This window comes from Hipposideros armiger, unplaced genomic scaffold, assembly GCF_001890085.2.
Source record: "Hipposideros armiger isolate ML-2016 unplaced genomic scaffold, ASM189008v1 scaffold_826, whole genome shotgun sequence".
In the NCBI taxonomy this organism is placed as follows: Eukaryota; Metazoa; Chordata; class Mammalia; order Chiroptera; family Hipposideridae; genus Hipposideros; species Hipposideros armiger.
This window is the reverse complement of record NW_017732176.1, coordinates 302099-326132: the sequence shown is the minus strand read 5'-3', so window position 1 is coordinate 326132 and position 24034 is coordinate 302099. Positions and strand designations below refer to the sequence as shown.

Here is a 24034-nt window from a genome sequence, read left to right as displayed (position 1 = left end):
GAAAAAGCAAAGAACTCTGGCTCAAACATCAAAGAATACCCACAGAGTATGAGAGGCCCCTCTAAGAAAAAGTGCCCACGGAAAAGAAAGACCATGTTTGGTACTTTCTAATAGCCTTTAGGATCTCCCTAGAGGCCCTTTGAACCCTGGTGGCCCATTCTAATTCAACATAACATGTTTTCTCAACTGACTTCCGCTGTGGTTTGCTGATGTTTTCTCTTTTTTTGCTTTCTTTTTAATCTAAGACTAGTAAGCAAACAAGACAGGTTGTCATTTCCTCATTTTCAAGCCTTGCTCCTCACATGGGCCAGAAATCTCTTTCAAGCTCCAGATAGTGACGGGTTCCTGGGTGAGCAGTGGGTCTCTACCCCCTCTCCAGGGGATCTTGGATGGGACCTTGCTCTGGAAGAAGCCATGGACATCTGGTTTTGGTCACTTTACTTCCTGCCAGGTAAGTGCCGTGGGGAAACACCTCACATATCTTATGAGGTTTGAATTGACCACAGGTAGCAGAGTGGCTGGGCATCTCCAGCTCTTATGTTTCTGGGCAGATTTAGTTGCAAACTAGTACTAGGGCAGGACATGGATGGCGGCCACATGAGGCCCTCCCCACTCCCTGTTGGTGCCTCTCTCTCTACTCCATACACATCTTCTGTTCCACTCAGCTGTTGATTCACAAAGGTGTCACCTCCCCCAAACATATTTGCCTGTTAATATGGGATCTTAAAGCAAGTGCCCCCAAAGTTCTTTCTTCTTATCTTTACTTTCTCTTTCTTTGGATTTCTTACACTCCTGATTTTCAACTTCCAACTCTAAATGAAGACTCCCTAGTCCATTTGGTAGCCCTAATCCATTTCCCGAGTTCCATATCTCAGTTTACAATTGTTTCCTGGGTACCCCCACTTCAATCCCACCCAGATCTGAAATGCAACGTACCTAACACCTGACTTCAAATTCCTCATTGGTCACCAACCAAACCAGCTACTCTCTCTGTCTCAACTGTCTCTGATATTAGCCACAAAATGCTAGAATTGCTCTTACCACCTCTTTTTATTTATCCCCAACCACACTTTGACCCCAACAATGGCCAATTCATGTAGTTTCTAGATTTCTATTTACCAGTAGATGGCAGCCTCTACTAGAGACATAACAGAGGGAATGGAAAGGAAAAAAACACATGGTCATTTCTTAACTATCTTTCCCACTTCCTCCAACTTGACCTGCCTGTAGTTCCAGATTAGTTTTCCTAAAGCTTGACTCTAATCATAGGATCACCCTTCCACTGTCTACTGAATTAAATACAAACCTCTCCCTTATGCTTCCCTTTACCCTCTGAGCTTATCACATTCCTCTGACCTTCCCTAACCTCCAGCTCAGCAAGACTTCTCCTTGAACATATGCAAGACTTCCTGCCACCAGATATTGCTCGTGCCAATCCTTCTGCCAGGAACATCCTTCCACTCACCTTTTACCTCTTATGGGTCCTCCACAGCTCATCTCAACCTTTACCTCCTTTCTATACACTTTCCAGAGCCGCCTCTTCTGAACCCCAGTAGCTGGTCCCATTCTGCCTTGTATTGTGGCTCAGGGTGTGTCCGCCTTATTTTGTTGATTAAATGGTCATCTCCTTGAGGGTCACAATGGATTTTTCTTCATACTTGTTCTCTTTATGATGGCTTGAGCATGGAAGAAAACCAAATGTTTGTCAAATCAAAGATTAAAGAACCCTAAAAGCTCAAGGGAATGGACTTTTAATGAAATATCAGACTCGGTGAGAGGTACTAGGACATAGGTGAGCACAATGTGAGTACAACCGAACTTAGGTCTCAGAGGGAAGAGGGGTTGGGTGGGAATAGGTTTTGGAAGAGAAATCAATAGTTTTTTGTTTGTTTGTTTGTTTGTTTGCCATTGTAAGTTTGAAATACATATTAGATGTTCAAATGGAGTCCAAGTTGCGATATCAGGAAGGCAAGTCTGGAGCTCAGAGGTAAAGACAAGACTAGAGATACATGTTGTCGTGAAATATGTATAGAGTTGGCATTAAAAGCCATAGGAGTAAATGAGCTAGCGTGAAAAGAGAGTGAAGCAGGACAGAGAAAGGAACAGGCCCAAGCACCAGGCCCAGGGGTAGCCCAACACTGAGAAGTGGATGGAGAAGGAGAAGTAAGAGAAGAGATTGAAAAGGAACAGCCATTGGGAGTGTGGTGTCAGGGAAGACAAGAGAAGAAAGTGTTTCAAGGTGGGAGAGTTTGATTCTGACAAATCCTACTGAGAAACAAGTAAAATGAAGACAAATAAGTGACCATCTAATGTTGCAACAAGAAAAATTTTGGTGACTTTCTTTAGAGCAGTTTCAGTGGAATGTTGGAGACAAAATTCTGACAGGTGTAGGTAGAAGAGGAATCGGGAGGCATGGAAGTGGATTCGGTGATTTTGGTGACTCATTTGAGAAAGAGAACAGAGAGGGGGTAACAGCTGAAGGGGAGGTAAAAGTAAACCAAGGGGTTTTTCAATACGGCACCATCAAGCATGTGCATAAGCCATGGCGACACTAGAAGTGGAGGAAGCAATGAGGCAGGGAGATAAAAGGATAATTACAGAAGGGAAGTTCTAACGAAAGTGAGCAGGGTGGACTCAGGATACAGGCGAAGGCCCTGGCTTTTGAGAGGAGCAAACAGGACATAGGGCAGACGGAAGGCCTGGTCACACATAGGTTAGTGTATGCAGAAGTGAGAAATTGAGTAAAATGTTTCTCATCCTTTTTAAAAAATACATGCTCTGTCTCATAAGCCAGCTGCCTTCTTCCAGAGACTCTGCTATGACTTGAGTTATTGGGTCCTTATCACCACTCCCCCGCTAGAAAATCATCACCACATGGAATCCAGAGTTTATCTCCAAAGCACCCCCACCAGCCAAGGCCACGTGACCCTTTACCTGATTTTGCATTATGAAAATTATACATTTTTTTCCATGTTCCAAACATCTATTTATATTTAATTATATATTGAGGGTGACTTTTTAAACCACAAATCTCCCTCTCCCTTACCAGCACCACTGTAAATCAAGTCAACAAATTCGAGATTAATGTCACTTACCAGTAGCTTCTCTAAAATACCAACATTCAACAGCTTGGTTCCTTTAGATAGCTTCTTCCACTGGCTTTCTTTCTTCCCAGAATCATTTAGTGATATAATCACCATGCCTAAGGGGAGGTAGGACCAGGTCATCTGCATAGGATGACCCATGCAAGTTTCCTCCGGCATGAGTCTTACACACACTGTGCATTAATCTAAACCAGGAGGTTATATCTATCTTTTCTTTGTTTGGGAAATCTGGTTTTCTAAGCTTTTGGTGGAGGTGAGAAGCTACTGTGAACTCTAAGGAGAGGTGGACTCTGGTCATTTTCACCTCACCAACTAGTGCTTCCTTGAGACCAGAGCTCAGCGTGCCTAGCAGCGTTCCTTGTGCTCCATCCATCCAGCATTTGCACAATGAGAATGTCTTAGTCACCTTGTAACAAAATACCATAGACTGCACTGCTTAAACAACAGATGTTTATTTCTCATAGCTCAGGAATCTGGAAGTCCAAGATCAAGGTGCCAGCAGATACAGTTCTTGGCGAGGGCTCTCTTCCTGGCTTGCAAATGGCCACCATCTCCCTGTGTGCACACATGGCCTCTTGTGTGCTTGGAGAGAATAAGAACACTAAGCCTTCATCAAACCCTGATCACCTCCCAAAGGCCCCACCTCCTAATAACATCACATTGGTGGGTTAGGGCTTCAATACACAGATTTGGGGGGGACACAAACATGCAGCCTGTAACAGAGGATCTGAGCAAGCCAGGGGTTTACCAGAAGCCCATTCCTGAGTAGAGAGAAGCCACCAGAGGTGTCTGCATAGGTGACGACCCCTCTCTGCTCTCTCATATGCCTGCCCATTTTATAGCATCTTGTTCTTCGGAAAGCAGGATTCATGCCCCTTTCTGGCTGACTTGATCCCAAAACCTTTACGTGTTTACTCTCAGATGCTGGGCTGTCTGGACACACAAGGTGATTCCCCTATCCCCTTGAGTGGGTCTTTGTCCTTTGCACAGGTCACCCTTCCATTGCCACATTCCAGTCACGAGGCTACCACACAAGTCTCAGTTTCCAGGGGTCCTTAAAGCAGTGCTGGGTTATTTGTGTGAGGGTTTACATGCCAGATCTTACGTATCTGGCTGGCTGCTCTGTTTCTCCCTACCACATTACAACAGCTACACTTCCAGATGGTAACATTCTGAAATGCTCCCTCCCAGCCCCTGTCTAGCCTCCCATGTCTCATGTTCCCATGGCTGTTTCTACCTCTTCACGCTTATCCACACCCTTCCCTCTCCTGGAACGTCCTCTTCAGTTCTCAGTGCTCATCTGGAAGCCTCAGGCCCCACGTCTTTCCTTGACTCTCCTCATTTTGCTAAACTCCTTGGAGGAATTCTTAGTGTGCGGTCTGTGGATGAATTTCAGGAAGTTGGTGAACTTTCCTCCACCCTATGAACATGCCATGTTCTCTCTCACATCTCGGCCTTTACGGGAGACGTTCTCACGGCTGGAAGTACCTCTCCTCCTCCACCCGATCCCTCAGCCCCACCCCAACACACACATGTCACCCTCGGAACCCTCTTCCCCGAAATATGCAGACACTTATAGGGACCCACTTAGTTGCCAACTAAGTTGCCAACTATGATTCGTTGACAACTCATCATACCTGGCCATACCGTCTTCTCCAACTGGCTCAACTGTGTTAGACCTGCCTTCTTCAGGAAAAGCATTTTCATGCCAGGGATTCATGAGCCACATCTTTTCTCCCTCTCTGCTCCACACCCTCCCCAGAACACACACAATACGCACGTACCCATGCATACACACACAAACGCACATACACCCTTGCTTTCCCTCTATGCTCCTGGCTGCAGTGAAGACAGTCATCATCCTTCAGTTGCCCTCCACGCCCAATCCCTCAGGTCACAATGGACACATCACTTCTTCCAGAAAGCCTCCCCCCAACTACACCATCCCTCTGCAACAGCTTGGATCAGGTGCCCCTGCTTGTTGCTTCCAAGAAACCCTGTGTGTCTCTTCATGGGATCTACGAGACTGCTATAGTTGCTGTCCATTTGTATCACCCACTAAATGACTCCTACTGTGAGATGAAGAATGCCAGCTATCTTACTGTCACAGGAAAGGCATTCAGTAAATGCTTGTTGAATGATTTAACAAATAGAACTGGAGGTGAAAGGTTGTTTTGGCTGAATGGATCTGAACAAAACAAAACTAGACTGAAAAACCTGTTGCAGCAAAATTATACCATGCCTCCCAACACCACACTGAAGTCACCTGAAACGTATGTGCTGTTCGGAGTCACCATGGCAAATTCTCTCTCCTTGGATTGGGATTGTAGTTTTGACTATATTCTCAGGGGTTTGGTGTCTGGGTCCTTATGGGTTTGAGTTTGGTGATGAGGCTGCACGTTATGTTCAGGTTTGGGTTGGGGACAGGTCTGGCTGAGACTCAAGTTTGGGCACAGGGATGAACACAGAGCTGAACTGAGGATGTAAATAGATGTGGGGATGGGAAGAGGGCTACAGATTAGGGTAGGGCTGAGGCTGAGGGCCGGCTAAAGCTTGGGCTGATAACGGGGATGGGGCTGGATCTAGGGACGAGCATGGGGCTGGGCTGGGGCCTGGGATGCAGTTGGGGATGGGGCTGGAGATGAGGTTTCCTATGCATTGACTCCCTCTCCCTGCAGTATCTGGAGCTCTGAAAATGGTCCCAGAAGTCAAGCTGGAAGGAATGCTGGGCGGATCCGTTACCATCGAGTGTCCACTTCCTAAAATGCCCAGGAGGCTATATCTGTGCCGGGAGGCAGACGCACCCAGAAGGTGTGTCACCGTGGTATCCAGCAATAACTTTGTCAAGAAGGAATACAAACAACGAGTCACACTGAAGATGTGTCCAGACCAGCATCAGTTTCTAGTGGAGGTGAAAGAGCTGACCAAGAATGACAGCGGAGTCTATGCCTGTGGGAATGGCGTGTACACAGACCGGGGCAAGACCCAGAAAGTCACCCTAGATGTCTACAGTGGTAGGTGCTCCACCTGAGGGAGGCTCAGCCCACCCAGAAAACAGTTCCACTCAGGAGGGCTGGGACAGCTATTAAACTGTAGCAGTCTTCCAGTCTCTTAGGCTATTGTCGCATTAGCCACTCCAATAATAATTGGCATTTGAACAGGCGAAACCTCGCAGAGTCAATTAACTTCATGGTCTACAGAATTTTCTCTCCAAACAAGATAGTTGCTATTCTTGTGTTGTATTGAATCCAGTACCCAGGACATGAGGGAGGTGTGAGGGTTGAGAATGAGGAGAGGCCTGAAACTGGAGGAAGTTGAAAGCAAAAAACCACAATTTTCTCATGAGAAATATTATGGATAAATATAAAGGAAAGACAGTCATTTCTCAAGCCCCATTTGTAGGCCAAACTTATTAATTTATGACCTGATCCTTTCCATATTTCTTCAAATCCTGCCTTTCTCTTCTCCACCAACTTCCTCACACATACACAGCACTAATTCAATAGCCTAGAAACCCATTGGTTTCACAGAGACTGTTGACTGGGTTACGGTGAAATTTTTTCCTCAGGGGAGCTCCCAGCCCCATTCTCCTGCTCCTGTTGGTGGACCCTGCCCTCGTCCCCTCACTGCCATCTATCTTGGCTAGGTCAGCTTCAGCTCCTACCACTGTCCCTTCCCAGGCCCCCCCCCCATCTCCTTCCAGAGCCCACCGGTGTATTCCTCTTGCCTCCAGCAGAGTACGAGCCGTTCTGGGAAGAGGAGCCGATATCTGAGCCTCCAGCATGGTTTCAGAGATTTCTACAAGGGCGGATGCCATGGTTCCAGAAGCCTGCACATGCCAGCTCCTTCGAATTCACATCCAAAGGTCAGGTCACCAAAGGTAGGGTAGCAGAGGTGGGGTGAGTGATGTGGCATCGTGAAAATGAAGGAGGGGGTTTGTGTTCAGTTCATAGGGCGGTCGGCAGATAGGAGCTGGGTCTCAGATGTGTCTTTCCCTGCCTTAGGAGAGGGTACCTCCCTGAGATCTGCGTCCTGTTGTCTTCAAGCCCATGCCACAGCCTGTACACTCGGCACTCGTTGCAGAGCTTACATCACCACTAGATGGCAGCACAAATAATGAAGTTTGTGCTCCATTCACAAAATCTAGCTCTTTCATGAATGACTTCAGAAACCAAAACGGGGCAGACGTTTCCCAGCTGGAGGTCGTTATGCCTCCTGCTGCCTATAGGGCTGTCTTCCGCTTGCTGCCATACAGTGAGTTTGACAACTCTATTGTGCAATACAGAGATTAACGATGATACCTTTACATTTCTTTATCATTTTTCTGTTTTAAATGCATTTTGACACGTAATATTTCCACCGCATCCTCACATCTGCCCTATGAGGTAGATACATTTACTGAACATTGTTTCACTAGAGGACCCTGTTGGGTGCCAAGAGGCACAGTTTAACGGAGCACATCACAGACTCAAGGTTCTGACTGACAGGTGTGGGATGGAGGAGACTGGATAAGTACACGGCAGAGTGGCAACTACTAACAAGGGTTTCTCCACGCTCAGAGGAGGGCTAGGCCTTCCGCCTTGAAAGTCATGGAAAACTTTCAGGAGAAAATGGTGTTTGAAGAAAATACGGATAGAATTTACTAAGTATAGATGGCATATTAAGAAGGCATTTCAAGCCATGAGGAGTGCAAGGGACAAATGTAGTCTAGATAAAATGGAAGAGGATTCAGGAAAAAGACAGCGACCCAACCCGGCTGGACACTAGTGTGTATATGGAAGGTCACTTTTTCCTGCTATCTCCTGCAGTAAGCACATCAGCTCCAAAGACGGGGGTCCCTGCAGCACACCAGCCCTCCCCCACCACCCCAATCACCCACAGCCCTGAAGTTTCCAGATCATCTCCAATGGTATCTGCCAAGTCCACAACCCTCCTGCCATCCACCACAGCTTCAAAGACCTCAGCACCAGAGAGGCTGCTCAGGCCCCAGACAGCCAGCTACACTCACCAAACCAAGATTCACAGGCAGAGGTAAGAGGCTTCCACCACCCAGGATGGGCTAGAAACCAGGCAAAACAGTCTAGAACGAGGAGACCCACTGAAATCTCCCTGAAATGCCTACCAACCAAGACCCTTATTGACTTTGTCTCTAGAAGGCCACTGTGACATACTACCTTATGAGCATAACACATTAGCTCATTAGTCCTCTTACCACAAATACACTTGTCAATGCCCCAGCAGGAGGCGATCCTGTAGAAGTGAGACCCAAATGTTTCAATCACTCAGCATTCATTTAGATGTTTTGATTTGGAAGAACTAGATGAGAATAAAATTAACTCCTAAACTATTAACTATTAAAGTTACTTTCACATGTTTCTTTTTACTCTTTCAATGTGGCTACTAGGAAAACTAAAATAACACGTGACTCATATTTCTAATGGACAGCCCTGGTCTAAAGGGCTAGGTGCAATCCAGGAAAGTGCTGCAATAGACCGCTAGGGGGCAGCATTAGAGCAGGCTCCAAAGAAAACCCATAATACTTGGAATGAGTTTTGTCTAAGCAAGGATAAACATGTTAGTGAGGAAAGGAACCTCCAACAACACTTGGGTTTTATAGATGAGGAAACTGAGGCCATGAGAGCTCATTGGTTTCAAATAAAACGAGGATTCATGATTCCTAGTTCAGAAAATTACAACAGCCTACTTTACTTGGTGGACAAGAGTTCAAGTCAACATTTTCTTACTATCTACCAGGCATCGTGCTATGTCCTAAAGATGTAGAAAAATGAAGATATGCAATATCCAGGTCTTATCTTACTAGCTTATGCAAATATAACTGTGACAAGGGTTGTAACCAGTATGAACACAATAGTTGAGGATAGAGAAAAAAAAATTGATTCTGGTATACCATGATTGGGGAAGAAAACACTTATGCGCTGGCCCTCTATGGAAGGTAAGATTTCAATGTGTAGAGCAAATGCAGGAAGGGCCTCCTAGGCAGAGGAGGCACCATGAGAAAAATCATCCTCTTTTCTGCGGTTAAAAGAAACTAATTCATTTGATATTTGCAATAATCTTATGAGGAAACTGAGGTGCACAAAGCTAGAAGGGGATCTGACATTTATTGACTGCTGCATAGGTCAGGTGCATGAAGTTCTTTTTATTCACTATTTAGTTCACCCTTGAACAGTTCTGTGAAAGAGGGTTTACTAGACCCATTTACTGAGAAATGGGGCTCAGAGAAGTTAGGAGACTGGTTCAAAACCACACAGCCAGTAAAAAGCTGAATCTGCGTTTGAACTCAGATTCCCTGACTCCAGAAACAAGGCTGTTTGTTGGGAGAGGCGAGAATTCTGTTAACAAAGGGACAAACTGTCAGCTATCCCCAAAAAGTTGGCCACTCCAGGGTGCTTCCTTAAACCTCCCTCCCGTCCTGACTTCTTCCTCCTGTCTCCCTCTCCTTCCCCCCTCAGAGCCTTCAACCACGTCTCAGCGTCCCAGCTGGAAGACCAAGGATTTCACATCCTGATCCCCACCATCCTGGGCCTCATCCTGCTGGCACTGCTGGGGCTGGTGGTGAAAAGGGTCATTCAAAGGAGGAAGGGTGAGCGACTCAGGCTCGGTTAGGGGGATCTGAGTGACACCAAGAGCCCAGAGCATTCAGACACCCGCTGGATCTCTCCGGAAACTTCCGGAGCTTCAGAGGAGCGGCCTGGGGTGTGGGGGAGAGGGAAGGGGATGGATGGTCTGGAAATGGGGACGAGGAGGAGAGCGGCCTGGGCCCTTTGGTCTTCCGTGGAGGGCAAGGCTGTGCCTCCTACATTCTGAGCATCGACACGTGAGACAGTACCGAGCCCAGGGGAGAAAGGCAGACTGTAGTTTCCTAAGACTCGAGGGCGGGGAGAGGGTGGTCATGGTCCTCTGATGCGGTTGTCCTCTTTCCCTGTGGCTTTTGCCGAGAAGCTCTCTCCAGGCGGGTACGCCGACTGGCCGTGAGGATGAACGCCCTGGAGGCCTCCCAGCGGCCCCGCGTGTCGCAGCGGCCCCGCGTGTCGCAGCGGCCCCGCTCCCAAAACAACGTCTACAGTGCCTGTCCTCGGCGCTCTGGGTGGGCGCAAGCTGAAGGTGAGCAGGGGCGATGGGTGAGCCGGCGGGCGCGCGAAGAGGGGTAGGGGTGAGCGGAGTGGATACAAGTGAGGAGGGGGTACAGGGAAGCGGGGGGAACAGGTGAGACAGGGAGACACGAGGGAGCGGGGGTTCGTGAGCGCGGGGTGGCGGGGCGGCGGGGCCGAGGAGTCAGACAGGAGAGCTGGAGCCACAGAAGCAGCGCGGTCGCCGAGGTTGCACCGAGAGCCCAGGGCGCGGCGCTTAAAGGAGAGCCAGGGGCTGCAGGGACCGCTCCTCCTCCCCAGGGCTTCGGGCAGGGCCGGGGGTGGGGCCAGGCTGCCGGCCACGCCCTCACCCTCGCCTCACGGTTTCCCTAGGTGAAGGGGCGGCACCTGTCCCAGGCCCCCAAGCGTCAGCGCCGCCCGCTCCGCCGCAGGTAAGCTCCGCTCCGCTCGGGATAGGTCGCGGCGGCCCGGCTGGGTGACCCAGACTTGGGCGTGGACCGAACGCGGTTACGCGAGCCGCGCGTAGCTCTGGGGCATCGGCTTCGCCATCGGTAACTGGGCGGAGTCGGTAACAAGTTGTATCAGTTTCTTCCTTTGATGGTGTGAGTAGACCGACTACCCAACAGCGTGGTCGATTTAGTTTTCTGGCTTTTAGCCAAGCATTCTCATGGGACAAATGGGTGCTTCGTAGAGGCTGATAGGTGGTAACTCTCCAAATATGTGAAGGACTTTCACGGAGTAGAGATTTAATTTCTAGGAAGTCCTAAGGGGGAGGTCTTATTCTTATTCAACTGAATATGAGGGAGAACTTTCTAGAAATCTCTGCGAGGAGGTAGCTTACCCATCCCTGGAGCCAGCTAAGCCTGGCCTAAAGGATGACCTGGAGATGTTAAGATGTAGAGAGGAGTCAACAGCTGGGGTGAGGAGGGTTCCTCTTGAAATCTAGAAATGCACGTAGGGAATTTGTGTTTCTATCGATGGCCATTGGCAGGAGGCCTTTAAGCTACCCACTCACCTTTGTTTTCCCAAATTAAAAAGATAAAAGATTTTATTCTCTAAAATAGCCCACGGTAGCTAAAACACTATTTCCTCAGGAACCAAGAAAAACTAAGTGTGGCCAGTGTCCCTCTTTTTAATCAGGGTGTAAACTGAGCTAATGCAACAGACCCTAAACCACAGAGCTCGCAAGATGAATTCCTGATTTCTTCCCAAGTAAAGGCAAAGGGACAGAAAGAAGTGGCCTGAGACACAAAGTCACCCAGGGACTCAAATGTCTTCCGTCTTGTCGCTCCACCATCCTCTGGAGCCGCCTGGTCCATGGTCAATGCTCAGTATCCGGCTCCATGTCCACATTCCAGCCCATAGAGGGAGAAAGAGAAAGCTGCTTCTTTCAGACTATGATTCTGAAGGTTCACACATTACTTCCTTTCACATCCCATTGGCCACAATATAGTCATGTGGCCACACCTACCTTCAAGGGCGGCTGAGAAATGTGCTACCTGGCTGGGCACTCATGTGCTTTGTTAAAAAGGAGAGAATGATGCCCAGTAACAAGTGACCGTTCAGCCACAGTCACCTCCAGGTTCCTGAGCTTGCCCTCACTCACCCCTGCTAGAGAGGGTTCACAGTAGGTTAGGTAGGTCCAGCAGTGCCCACCCGCTCTACCCGCTCTCCTCTTACACATGCCCTTTTCTCTTGAACTGTCCTGTGACCACACACATCCTCACCTGGGCCTGTAGCTTACTCAGATCTTACCCTTTCTCTCTACTTGAAACTCATTTCCACCATCAGGGACAAAAATCTTGATGGAACAAGTTCACTCACAACAAGGTGCATATGATTAAATGACTGAATAGTTTAGACTTCACAGGGAATATTTAATTTTTGAAGCCAAATAAATTAATCTCAAATGGTGAACAGGCAATGGGAGATAAGTACAAAAAGTAACAGGTCCTTTCAATGAGCATTTACTGAGTACTTGCTGTGTTCAGGGGGCTGGACTTGCAGTTCTCGGCACTTGTGTTTAAATATGTGATGGTATCCACCATAGCCTTCTTGGGTGGATGTTACAATAGTTGTGCCATGTTGGGGTCATGGCTCAACCCCGTGCCCCGAAAACTGACCCATCCTGAAGGCAGATGATTCTGAAGTTTCCCTCTGGGGAAGAGGAGCACCACTCTGTGCACATGGCCTGTTGCCTCCCTCCCCTTCGCCACCCAACCCCTTCCTGGAATGCACCATCATTGCCACATCACAGACTCTCCAAGACCTTACAGTGGTGCGTGGATTGACTCACCCTGCTTCTGAATCATTCCCTAAGAAGATGCATATTTATTCCACAAGTCACATTATCTAATCCCAGAAGGGAGACTCCTCCAGCAGCTGGGTCTCCTTCAGGCTGATGCTTAACTACCTGATTTTAATCTGAGCCCCATTTAAGGCATTTCCTGCCCATGTTAGATTTAAGTGTTTTTCAGTTATCTAGGGTGAGGTGCCACCCTGAAAATCCCCAGGGATGAGCTACTTAATGGAGCTCAGCCACTGGTGTCTTTGCCTTCTAGAAATCAGCAATCGTTCCTATGCCCCCACCCCTTACCCACTGTGGAAATCCACCTGGAGAGATACTAAAATCACCCTACCAGGTTCAGTGATGCTTCTTTGGTTGTTCCCAGGTGTCTGAAGCTCCCTGGCCCCATGCCTTGTCTCTGAAGACCAGCTGTGAATATATGAGCTTCTACCACAAGCCTGCTGCCAAGACGGAGGATACTGATTCAGATTACATCAATATCTCCTACCCGACTCACCCCTCCAGCAGGCCCCCTGGGCCCAGACCATGGTGCCAATGAGCCTTGTCTGTCTGCTGCTTTCCAACACCTGCTCCATCGGTTTTTGAGCCCTCATTACCTCCCACATCCCACCTCAAGTCTCATCCCTGTCTGTTTGCCCTGAGCATAGCTCAATCCCCTACAGCCCTTCTTGCACAGCTTTGCAACCCGTTGTGGCTTTCAAGTGGGCTCTAGTCATGCAGAGCATTTGTTTCGATGTCACCTGCTTCCTTTCCAAGTAACATGTAACAGGCTGTGGGATTTGCAGACTGTCTTTGATCACAAGGATTCTAGATTCCTTGGCTCTAGACCATGTAGCATTAGGTTGGAGTGTAGGCATAGCTGTTGCTTCTGGAACCCTTCCCAGGCTTGGGCCTCACACCAATAGAAGGCCCCTGGACTGCATCGTGAGGACATGCCTCAGCCTTGTGGACCAGGAAGGGGCCGGGTATGAAACGCTCCTGTGAATGTCTTTGCCCTGACCTGAAGGCTGGCACTTACTAGTAAGCTGTACTCATCTTGAGTCCTATGGTAAGAGCAATTTATTTTGATGTGGTGAAGGATTCTAAATTTTCAGCACCATATATATCTCCTTATATCTCCAAACCCTCTTTAAGTGTCCCTCCCTTGATGTACATAAGGACCCTGACCCCAGCATTTTCCTTTCCTTTGGAAATAGTTTTTGTCATCTCTTTATCCTCCTTCCATTGCCTAGCACTGATATGTGTGCACTTATCTTAATGTTGGTCTATTTTAGCCATCCAAAACCATTACATCTCTCTGCTTTCAAAAATGCACCTCTTTGCCAGTTCCCAGTAATTATAGCAAGGTAGGAAAGGAAAGTGGCCTGGGATTCCTAGAGGGCCAGGTGCTCTGCAATAGCACTCATGTCATGGAAGAAGAGACGTCCTACCTCCTCCATATGCTCTTTCTCTTAAGTTTTCTGAGCAAGGGCATAGGCAGACATTGTATCTTTAGATTGAAGCCAACTGCAAAGCTCAGCCAGAGCTTGAGACTAGAGAATGCCCAGCCTTGCTGTAAGGAAGGAGGCCTTTCCCAGACACACAGCTCAGCTTCGCTGGGCACTTGTCCAGAGATAGAAAGGAAAGGCTACCAGACTTGAGTTCTCTGCCTTTGATTTAGCAGGGAATAACATCACAGATTGGAGAGTCCATCCAAGTACAAATGACACCATCAGCAATATCAACTTGACACTGGCACCTTCTCAAGCTGCAGATAAGGGAAGAATGAGTAGGGAGAAAGGAGGGAGGGCACCCAAGGGGAAGGGATGATGGGAGTGGGGTGTGGAGTGTGGGCAAGAGCTGAAATGTTTAGTGAACCTGCTTTGTGTTGGGCACTTAACACTTTGTATCTTTTATCATTTACATTCCAAACCAGTGTCCCTCACCCCTACCCCAATGTTCTGTTTCTGAAGATAAGATAACAATATGATTTTCATGTCCTGATGTTCAACTTCATATCCCAGCATCCCTCATTTTTCTTCAACATTGAAAGATAGGCAAAAACAAACAAACAAAAAAAACAGTTTATTAAGCATTTACTGAGCACCATCCACTGACCCACGTGGTTCCAAGGATCCTGGAGAATCAAAGAGCAGCATGGGGCACTGTCCCTGCCGCCTTTACAGAACTTAGTCTCACAAATAAATATGACATCAGCAAAAACACGGACAGGATTTAAATAGTTGTAATAAATATGGGAATCTGCTTTGTAGATTATTCACAGCATCCAAGGGAACCTTCCATGACTATTGGGGACACTTAAAGAATGAAGTCTTTGAAGATAAGCCGGGACCAAGAACAGGACCCGTGGTCAAGGCCGTGAAGTGACCAAAGAACATCACAGGAGGGGACACTCTTTTGAAATGACATGGAGAACTAGGAGGGTATTCTGGTCTAGGCATTCAGTGCTGGTAGAATTTCTGCATCCAGGTCAAGAGGATGTCCACTTCTCCAAAGGCTTTGATCCGAGCTGCTTCTATGTTCAGCTAAAAGGAAAGTGGAGGTGAAGGTCTGCCATGTTAGCCTCAAGCATAGGTTTCTTTCCCACCCACCCTTCTGGGGCTGACCTGACCCCTCATCATGAGCGGCGTCACCTTTGGGATGGCCTCTGATGAACTCATCCACCCATCACTTGTCCCCCATCTATGTGTGTTTTCTGCTTCAGTGGTGAAAATGGGCCAGTGGGTAGCAGTGAGTCAGGAGCAAAGGCAATGCATCTGGAGCCCCTGACATCAAGAACCGTAGAATCCACGTGCGGGTGGACCTGGTCCACCCCCAGAGTCCACTAAGCAGATGAGGAAACTGAGGCCCAGGTGGCCACTTCTCTTTGTATGTTATTGCTCTTCATTTATTTTTAGGCTGATGTATCTATTCCTTAAAAAAGTGACCAAAATCATATGTTTTGGGAAGGGGGTTGAAAATGAAATTTGGGTTTTCTTTGTTGTCTTAAGTTGTGAGAAGATAATATATTTCCCATGATTTCATTCTCACAAACTAGATCATTTGAACATTATGGAAATACGATGTATGGGGATTTGTATGAGATGGGAGTATTACGGGGGCAATCTCTCTTCTGACTCCAGTTCCCCAACTCAAGTACCCACAAGCTCTCTCACAGGGAAAGTCCCTGTAGTGAAATCTTCTTATAGGGAAATATAATAGCATTGTAATTTGAAAACTGGCCGGAAAATAGACCAAGTAGTTTGTGGTACTTGTGCAAAGTATATGCTAATTCATGTAAAAATACCTGTGCTCCTGCTAACTCAAGTGGCTTTTGGGCAAGGCTGGTGGAGTCACCTGCACTGCATTTTGCATTAGGTCTCTGAGGCATCCTCCTATGACCATTCAGGCAAGCCCTCCACTCCCAGCGTTGATTACCTGTTTAAATGCCCTCTGGTACAGCAGAAACTGCCTGCGTGCATTCTCACTGATGGAAAACATCTCATTTTCCTGTTGGATAACCGAAAAAAAAATGTACCAAGCGTTGGGGAGGAGCAGAGGCAAGCCCCCTCCGACTCCTTCCTAGTGATGCCAGAGGGGTTCCCAAGGCCTAAGCCCTGAATCCAGAGCCTCAAGGTAGCCAGCGCTGAACTCCCACTGTGTGGCGGAGGCAGTTGCTGATTCTCACAGCGGCCTTTCCAGGCAGGGGTGATCATCTCATTTTATACATATGTAGGAGTTCTGAATCCCAGAAAGTTTGAGCACCGTGTAAAGAATCAACCGGCTGATTAGAAGAGAGCTGGACTTGAACCCAGAACTGCTGGTGTCCAGAGTCTATGCTCTTTTCCATGCAACCCACAACTCCCTCTTGTGACATAAAAGCCAGGATCAGAAAAGAGGAGGAGAGTCCTCTCAAAACACACCATTTCCCATGGGTCCCAGTCCCAGCTTTGTTCTACTCACTCTGGGTTGCAGTTTTGACACGATGACAATAAAATTATTGGCCAGAGTAGAGAATGACTTTAGGATCCTGAATTCAGCTGCCTTCTCATAGTAGCTTTTGAAAACGGTATTCAAGTAGAACTTCAGCAGGGCACGGATGAAGTAACAGCTTTCGGCATCCTGGGGAGGGTCTGGGTCACCTGGGAGCCAAGGTGTCTGCCCACCCCAGCCCTGGATGAGCAACCCACTGTCGCCAAAGCAAGAGAAGCACAGCAGAGTCAGGGGTCGTCTAGGAGATGTCGATAAACAGTAGATCTAAAGGAGCATCAGGGAGCATGGAGAGCAGCACCTTTGGTTTACAGGAGGAACCACAGACCGAGAGAAGAGGACTTGCCCAGCGTCACACAGCCAGTCAGTGGCAGACACAGGCCTAGTGCCTAGGACTCCTGACTCCCCATCTGCTTAATATTCTTCCTTCTACACCCCATGACCTCTCTAATAGCCATGGGAGACGCACCCTGAAGAGCGCTCATAAGTTGGTGGTTGACAGTTGGTGGGGAAAAGAACTAGAAAGAAGAAATGAGGAGAAAAAAAAAATCCTTAACACAGGGATTGCATTCTAGCCCCCTCAAGCACCACAGAGTGACGCTCAGCGTCTTCAGATCAGAGCTCAGTATATGTGTGCTCACTGACTGACTAGATGGATGCTGAGCAGACAGGAATGGGTGAGAAAAAAAAGGATGGAAATGGAAGAGACCCAAGCAGATGCCTATTGGGCCTACACAGCAAAAGAGAAACCCAGATTGATGGCCTCTCTGGCTAAGTGGGGACAGATGTGTATGAGCCCTACTCTCCAACCCCTCCCTGTGCCACCACACACACTGCCCACGTAGCCCAGATCCTGTGTGATGACCCCATGCATTGATTTCTCTGGCTCGCTGCCCAGCCCTGTCCTGTGTAGGCCCAGACCAAGGCAGAAGTGAAGCCTTTTGTCAGCCTCCCCAGACAACCCCTCACCCCCACCACCCACAGACCAGCCACATGGAGGGAGGCATTGCCCTCTCAGAAGTCTGATTACCGAGATGTTCTGCAGAACCTCCCTCCGCAGCAGCCGGACGCTTGTGATGTTATCCTGAGCTTGCTTTGGAAACAGAAAGAAAAGATGTCTCCAGGTTAGGGGGAGCCATAGAAACCAACCTTGAAAATACATGCTGCTTCCCCAGAACCCTAAATCGATCCAGTCTGTGAGATCTCAGAGACCAGAGGGGGTACCCAGGAAAGGTTGGGCTGAGCTGGCCCTTGGGGTGGAGATGTAGGTTCCAGCCACACATTTATCCCCCAGGGACAGATGGAGTCGCAGGAGTTCTTAGAGCCTTGATCAAGGACCTGTTTGGTCATTTGAGACAGGAGGAAATAAGCCTATTTATAGGCTTAAGAGCTCCTAGGAGCAGGAATGTACTTCCTTATTTCATGGGGGTGGGGGTGCAGGTGCTGCCTCTCTTGTGTTTGAAGCTTCCCCTGCAGCCCAGCCATTCATTCCAGTTCTTGGATTTAGAGTCCAAGAATCACTGAGAGAAAGGAGATTTTGAGCTCCTTTGTCCCCCCTCCACAATGTGCAAATAAGGAAACTGATGGGGATGGGGGAGGTGCTGTACCAGTTGGTTTCAAGGTCAAGATCACACATTGGTGTCCTGTCCCCAGAGGTCACTCCCCCTCCACAGGCCATCTCATGAGCTCCCTCTTTCCTGCTTTGCACGTGGATTGTCCTTTAAGGAGCTGAGTGCATTTGTGAGGGCACATGTTGGAGCACCATCAGGCTCAGGAGAAATCCACAGTCCCGTTTCACAAGCTGCCCCATCCCACCTCAGCATTAACCATTCTTTCTACTTTGAAGCCAAGGTGGAAACAGGTGGAAACAGACTAAGAGGAGCAGTAGTCTACTTAGTAGACTAAGTAGACCAGTAGGCAGCTCTCAAAGAATTTCCCATGACTTCCCTTTAGCGGAGTCTCACATCCCCCTGAGACACAGATAAAGCCCAGATGAATGCGCTGTCTTCTTTATTTCTCTTGGGCTGTGTTAATTTTCCTGTAGACTGACCACATCTTTCTGAATCTCAGTTTCCTCGTATGCAAGAGGAAATATGGGCTTGTGATGCCTCTGACGTCACAAAATTCTTATATAGGAAAATGATTAGCAAGCTACAAAGGGCTTCATAATCATAAAATATTATCCTACCCCCACAGTAACCCCCACAGCTGGGTCCAGAGCATCACTTCACTCACCACAATGTCCTTCACAGTCCGAAAAGCCTCCCACAGTTCCTGGAAAACTACCCCCTCCACTTGGCAGGCCCCAAATTGGAATTTTTGGCTCTGGACCCCTGGCCCCTGGCTCCAGACAAGCAGGATGAGACTCAGGCAGGGGAGGGCAGCCTTCTGCACGGGAGAAACCATCTGCAGCAAAGGAAGGACCAGGAGGACCCTGCTGGAAGAAAGGGAGACAGCCAGCTGAAGCAGGCCCTCTACCAGGAGGGCTATACCCAAAATAATGCCTCTGTCTCTGCCTTGGCCAGCCTTGGGAGACAAAGACGGGAAACCTGAGACGAGGCTGGGTTCTCAGTGTGAGAATATGACAAATACGCGGCCCTGCTGCAGTGCGCTGGGGTGGGGCGAGGGTCTTTCTGCCCTTCTCATATCCGCTGGTGTCGCTGTCTCACTGTCTGCCCACCCCACCACGACCATCCACATCACACACACCCGGCACGGCCTTTCTTACTCCATTATAGTTCTCTCTAGCCAACAACCTGCTAGTCAGAATTTCACCAAGAAGAGTGGAGAAATGGGGGGTCACAGTGTGCCAAAGAACATGTAGAGGGAGCCCAAACTCGGGAGGATAGTGCTTCACTAGACCTTCGCTTGTCTGAGGTCTGCCCTACCAGGCACACGGGACAGGTCTTCTTCTCCTCCCCCAGGAGAAGGCCATCTCTGACTTCTCATCACAAGGGATCTGAGGGATTGATCCTGGCCCAGAGGGAGGGGCACAGACGGTAGGTTAGGGTCACACACTCTCTGCCGCCTCAACTGACAACTCACTTTTGACTCTAAGAATTAACTTTTGAGGTAACTGAACAAGAGGGAGGAATCACATTTCTGGATGAATCACCTTTAAAGACTTCCACGAAGATGCTAATTGGAAATGACTATGTGTAAAGGCCTCCAGCTAGCAGAAGGTGACCCATTTTCTATTTATCATAACTGTATGCAGTGAATTCCTTCTCCCTGCCTTTTTTGTTTTTGCTTTTCTTCTTTCCTTTCCTCCCTCCAATTCTTCCTCTCTCCCTTTCTGTCTTACTTCCTTCCACAACCATTTAAGAACCTTTCTTATTCCAGGCACTGGTCTCCTCAGGCTTCCACCCCTACACTAGGAAGGAAGATGGGAGAAGACCTGTCTCTGGAATGACTGCCAACATATGGGCAGAGAAGTGGGACCCAGTACCAGCACCCAGTATCCTCCACGATGCCCATCTGAGCTTCACTGTCTCCCACAAGGTCCTTCCATTCTCTTCTTTCGAACTCCACAGGCTTTGCAGCCTCTCTTGAGAATTCATCTCTGGGCCTCACCGTCCCTCTGCACTTTCTCCCAACCAGACTAAATCCTTCCTGGTGTTAAATCAGAGAACGCAGCCCCTCATCCACATTTACATCTTATCTTTACATACACAATGAAAAAGTTGATTTCTGCCACCTCCTCAACCCCATTCCCAATGAGACAGCGGTCTTTTGCTTCAAAGCAAAGTGCTCAGGGATTCCCTCCTCACTCACCTCAGGGCCTGGAAGTGATGCTTGAGGTTTACTCTCTGGAGGTGGCCGGCTCCTGTTACAGAGGGGAAGTTGGGCAGGCACCCTCACCGCTCACCAATCGGGGTGTAACTGTGGGCAGAAAGTTCCTGTCCCAGCTGTGGAAATAATTTCAAAAGTAAATGTGTGCAGGCCACAGTAAGGCTTTGTGGAGATTCATATATATGGGGGCTGGGGGAAGGGGCAGAGGAAGAAGGGGGGTGAAGAAAGGGAAATTGGTCATGCTCTCCTACAGAATTACTTCATTGCCTAGTCACCCTTCACTTTAAGGTGATGGGGCAATGGAGAAAGCAGCCCCTGAGGTGAAATAAGACCTGGATCTGAGTTTTGGCTTTGCCACTGGATTATGCAACCAAGGGCAAGTCTCCTAGGTACCCTGAGCCTCAGTTTCTGTATCAATAAAATTTAAACAAAGAAAAAAAAAATCTGCCCTCCCTCCCCCAGAGGCAGGTGTTAAACGCAAAGGACAGAGGTGCTTTTGTAAACTCTATACACATGCGCTATTACTGTGCAGAGTACACCACTCTCCTTACTGCCCAAATCACTCAGTAATTATGCCCTGTTCATGATGGGACAGTAACCCAGAGGCTAAGGATAGCCCGTAAGTACTTCTTTCATCGGTCAGGAACAGGAAATGTAGGAAATTTAGGAGTGTTTCCTGATACTCAGTCACCAAGGTTATAATCACTCAGCTAAAATACTCATCTGCCCCCCACTCTTAGGTTCATGTTTGTGCATGGCCCGGTCTGGAAAGCTGGGGTCCCAGTGTCCTGTGGGCTGGCCTTGGCTGTGCCGCTTTGCCTGGGATCACCCAGGTTACGCAGCAATGTGGCATGTCAGGAAGGACCCCAGTCACGTGTGTCCATGTGCAAAATGAGGGATACACGGGAGCAGTGTTCCCTAAGCGTAGCCCACAGAACCTAGTCCTGAGGGATGCTTGTCTGCAAGACACTCCATGAAACAAAATTTCAGTCAGTAAATCAGAGAAGCCTGGCCTGTGCCAGCCCTGCTGGGAAGCACATACTGCTCCTGAGAATATTAAAGGCTCCGACAATCCCGTCACAGCAGGGCGGGGACATGTGCTTAGCTTTGTTTAACCCAGCATTTCCCATGAGACCATGCCCCTCAGAAACATTTCGGGAAACACTAGACCCTGAATTGACAAAGTCCAGGCCAAGAATAAGCAAGAATGGCTTAGCCCCTTGACCTAAAAATGGTTTTTACACTTTTTAATGACTAAAAAAAAAAAAAAAAATCAAAAGAACAACAATATTTTGTAACGTGTGAAAAGTTTGTGAAATACAAATTTCAGTGTCTGTAAATAAAGTTTTATTGGGACACAATCATGCCCATTTGCTTACATGTTGTCTATGCTGCTTTTGTGCTTCAGTAACAGAGATGAGTAGCTGTGGCTGAGACTGTGCAGCCCACAAGGCCTAAAATACCTACCCCCTGACCCTTTATAAGGACAGGTTGCTGAGCCCTGCTCTAAGTTACCTTCCTGCACAACCATCCTAAGAGTCTCCTTAAACCGGGGTCCAGGCAAGAGACATGGGAGTAGGAATGTGCTGTGAGGGTCAGGATAACTTTCTCCAGTTCAGTGCAGAAGGAAGAACAGGGCACGACATTGGGAGGACTAGCCCTTCCTAACCTCTCCAGTTGGCAGACCCTTCTCAGTCTCTCTGCCATACACAATATTGTTTGTTTCCTTAAGCAGACAAAATACTTGCTGTCCTCCCGGGCCAGCAGCCTGGCCTGCTGCCACCGCCTCTACAAGGACCAAGCTTGAGTCCTTTGCTCCTGGAGGATCTGAGTCTTGCCCTCTAGTCCCAGGGAGGGGCCCACATCACACACTTTTTTTTTTCCTTCAGGATCTAAGGCATTACTCAAAATCCCTAACTACTACGGGAAGAAGATGCCGAGAGGCACTGATGAGACAGAAGAGAAGACAAAGTAAGAGTGCTGGGGCGACAGATGAGAGGAAGCAGGAGAGGGCTGGAAACACCAGCCAGGCGAGGCAGGAAGCTGAGAGGGAATGTGGACGAACCCCCAGGGCAGCTGGAACCCTAGATGACTGTGTACTGATAGGCATGAGGGATGTGCTGTTACAGGCAGGCTAGAACAGAGGCATGAGGTCATAGACATAGCTCAGTAGGCTCCAGGGTATCCACCTGGGGTCATGAGCAGCTCATTCCGTGTAAGGAAGGATTGATTTAATATGGACTTTCCAGGCAAACACGTGCCTAAGTCTCAGGCTTGGCTGAGCATATAACACAGTTACTTGGGAAAGGAGGCTAAGGAGAGAACTCAAGGACCTTTGCCCAACATCAGCTGAGATTGCTGGTTACGAGTAGAAGCTTTGCACGTAGGCAAGCCTGAGTTGAAAATGTGATTGAGCTACCTACGTGCCCTCTCAGCCTTAGCTTCCTCATCTGTAAAACTCAGCCCTCATCCGGCCACAAGGACACAGTGACTTACATAGAGCCTTGCTACTCAAAATGGGCCAGCAGCAACAGCAATATCTGGGAACTCATTAGAAATACAGGATCTCAAACCCTTCCCCCAAACTACTGAACCAGAATGTGTGTTTTAAGAAACTCCCAAGGTTGATTCTTAGGTAAATTAAAAATTGAGAAACACCTACATAAACAAATGAAGGACTTAACCTAGTGTCTTCCACATGGTGAATATTTAACAATTGAAAGCTTCAAGTCAAAGGGGAAAGGACTAGAGCAGTGCTTCTCAATAGGGCAATTTTGCCCCCAGGGGACATTTGAAAGTATCTGGAGACATTTTTGGTTGTCATAATTAGGGAGGCGGTTGGGGGCGGGGTGGAGGTGTTATTTGACGTGTAGTAGAATGGGCCAGAGATGCTGCTAAACTTCCTACAGTGCACAGGAGGGCCCCTCACCACAAAGAATTATTTGGCCCCCGAAAGCCAATAGTGCTGAGGCTTAGAAATCCTGGACTAAAGGAAAGTTGTGACTGTGGGAAAACAGCTGAAGTAAGAACAGAGAAGGATAAGAAGGGAACCATATTGGAGAAAGGAGCAGTGGACTGCTGAGATGGTCAGGGGAATGGGAAAACAAGGGGGCAACTTGGAAGGCAGTGCCCAAAGGCTCCTGGGCGGGCACTTGGAGGCCTGGCCCACTGGCTCACCCCCTGGGGAAGCTCTGAGTCCAGACTTTGACAGGCAGGAGAGAGAACATAGGGCTAGTCCTTTTGTTCAGATCCATATATTTTTACCCAAACTCCGTCCTGAACCAGACTAAAACCTGAGGCCCTTCTAATCTCTCTAATCTTCATGATTTCTGGAATTGGGGAATTTCCTTTACAAAAACATCAGGTGAGGGCCAGCCAAGTGGTTCAGTTGGTTAAGAGCTTGCTCAAGAGTGCGAGCTCTGAGCAACAGGGTTGCCGGTTTGATTCCCGGTCTGAGTTGAGCTGCCGCTGAGCTGCCAACAGGTAGCAGGATGGCTCAGTCAAAAAAAAATATATATATATATGTACATGTATATATACATATATATATATGTATGTGTGTGTGTGTGTGTGTGTGTGTGTGTGTGTGTGTGTGTATGGTGAGAGAAAAGATCCTCTGAGGATAAACTTTGATTTATAAGGCCACTTCCCCCCTCACCCCCAACCCCAAAAAAAACACCTCTTGTTAATTTAGGGCTTTTATTCTGATCATCACATGCCACCTCCGTCATTTCTATCTATCTGCAAAA

At 48.2% G+C, this 24034-nt stretch overlaps 2 protein-coding genes across 6 annotated transcripts; one reads left to right on the top strand and one right to left on the bottom strand.

The window, feature by feature from the left end:
- The first annotated feature begins 261 nt into the window (after positions 1–261).
- On the top strand, positions 262–17255 carry FCMR (Fc mu receptor). 4 transcript variants are annotated; one of them, XM_019629122.1, is made up of 8 exons: positions 262–451; positions 5783–6118; positions 6841–6969; positions 7913–8135; positions 9578–9708; positions 10068–10229; positions 10589–10647; positions 12889–17255. In XM_019629122.1, exons 1-8 carry the CDS (start codon positions 415–417, stop codon positions 13060–13062), a joined length of 1251 nt encoding a protein of 416 aa, XP_019484667.1. In that variant the 5' UTR covers positions 262–414; the 3' UTR covers positions 13063–17255. The 4 variants fall into 4 exon arrangements, with proteins under 4 accessions (XP_019484667.1, XP_019484665.1, XP_019484666.1 ...); XM_019629120.1 differs by having other exon boundaries at positions 6841–6984; XM_019629121.1 differs by having other exon boundaries at positions 6838–6969.
- Positions 14574–18917, bottom strand: IL24 (interleukin 24). Of its 2 annotated transcripts, none has more exons than XM_019629124.1 (5): positions 18725–18917; positions 17524–17582; positions 16467–16625; positions 15942–16013; positions 14574–15049 (listed from the first exon to the last, which is right to left on the bottom strand). In XM_019629124.1, exons 1-5 carry the CDS (start codon positions 18897–18899, stop codon positions 14966–14968), a joined length of 549 nt encoding a protein of 182 aa, XP_019484669.1. In that variant the 5' UTR covers positions 18900–18917; the 3' UTR covers positions 14574–14965. The 2 variants fall into 2 exon arrangements, with proteins under 2 accessions (XP_019484669.1, XP_019484668.1); XM_019629123.1 differs by lacking the exon at positions 18725–18917 and adding an exon at positions 17718–18537 and having other exon boundaries at positions 17524–17586.
- Between the last annotated feature and the right edge of the window lie 5117 nt (positions 18918–24034).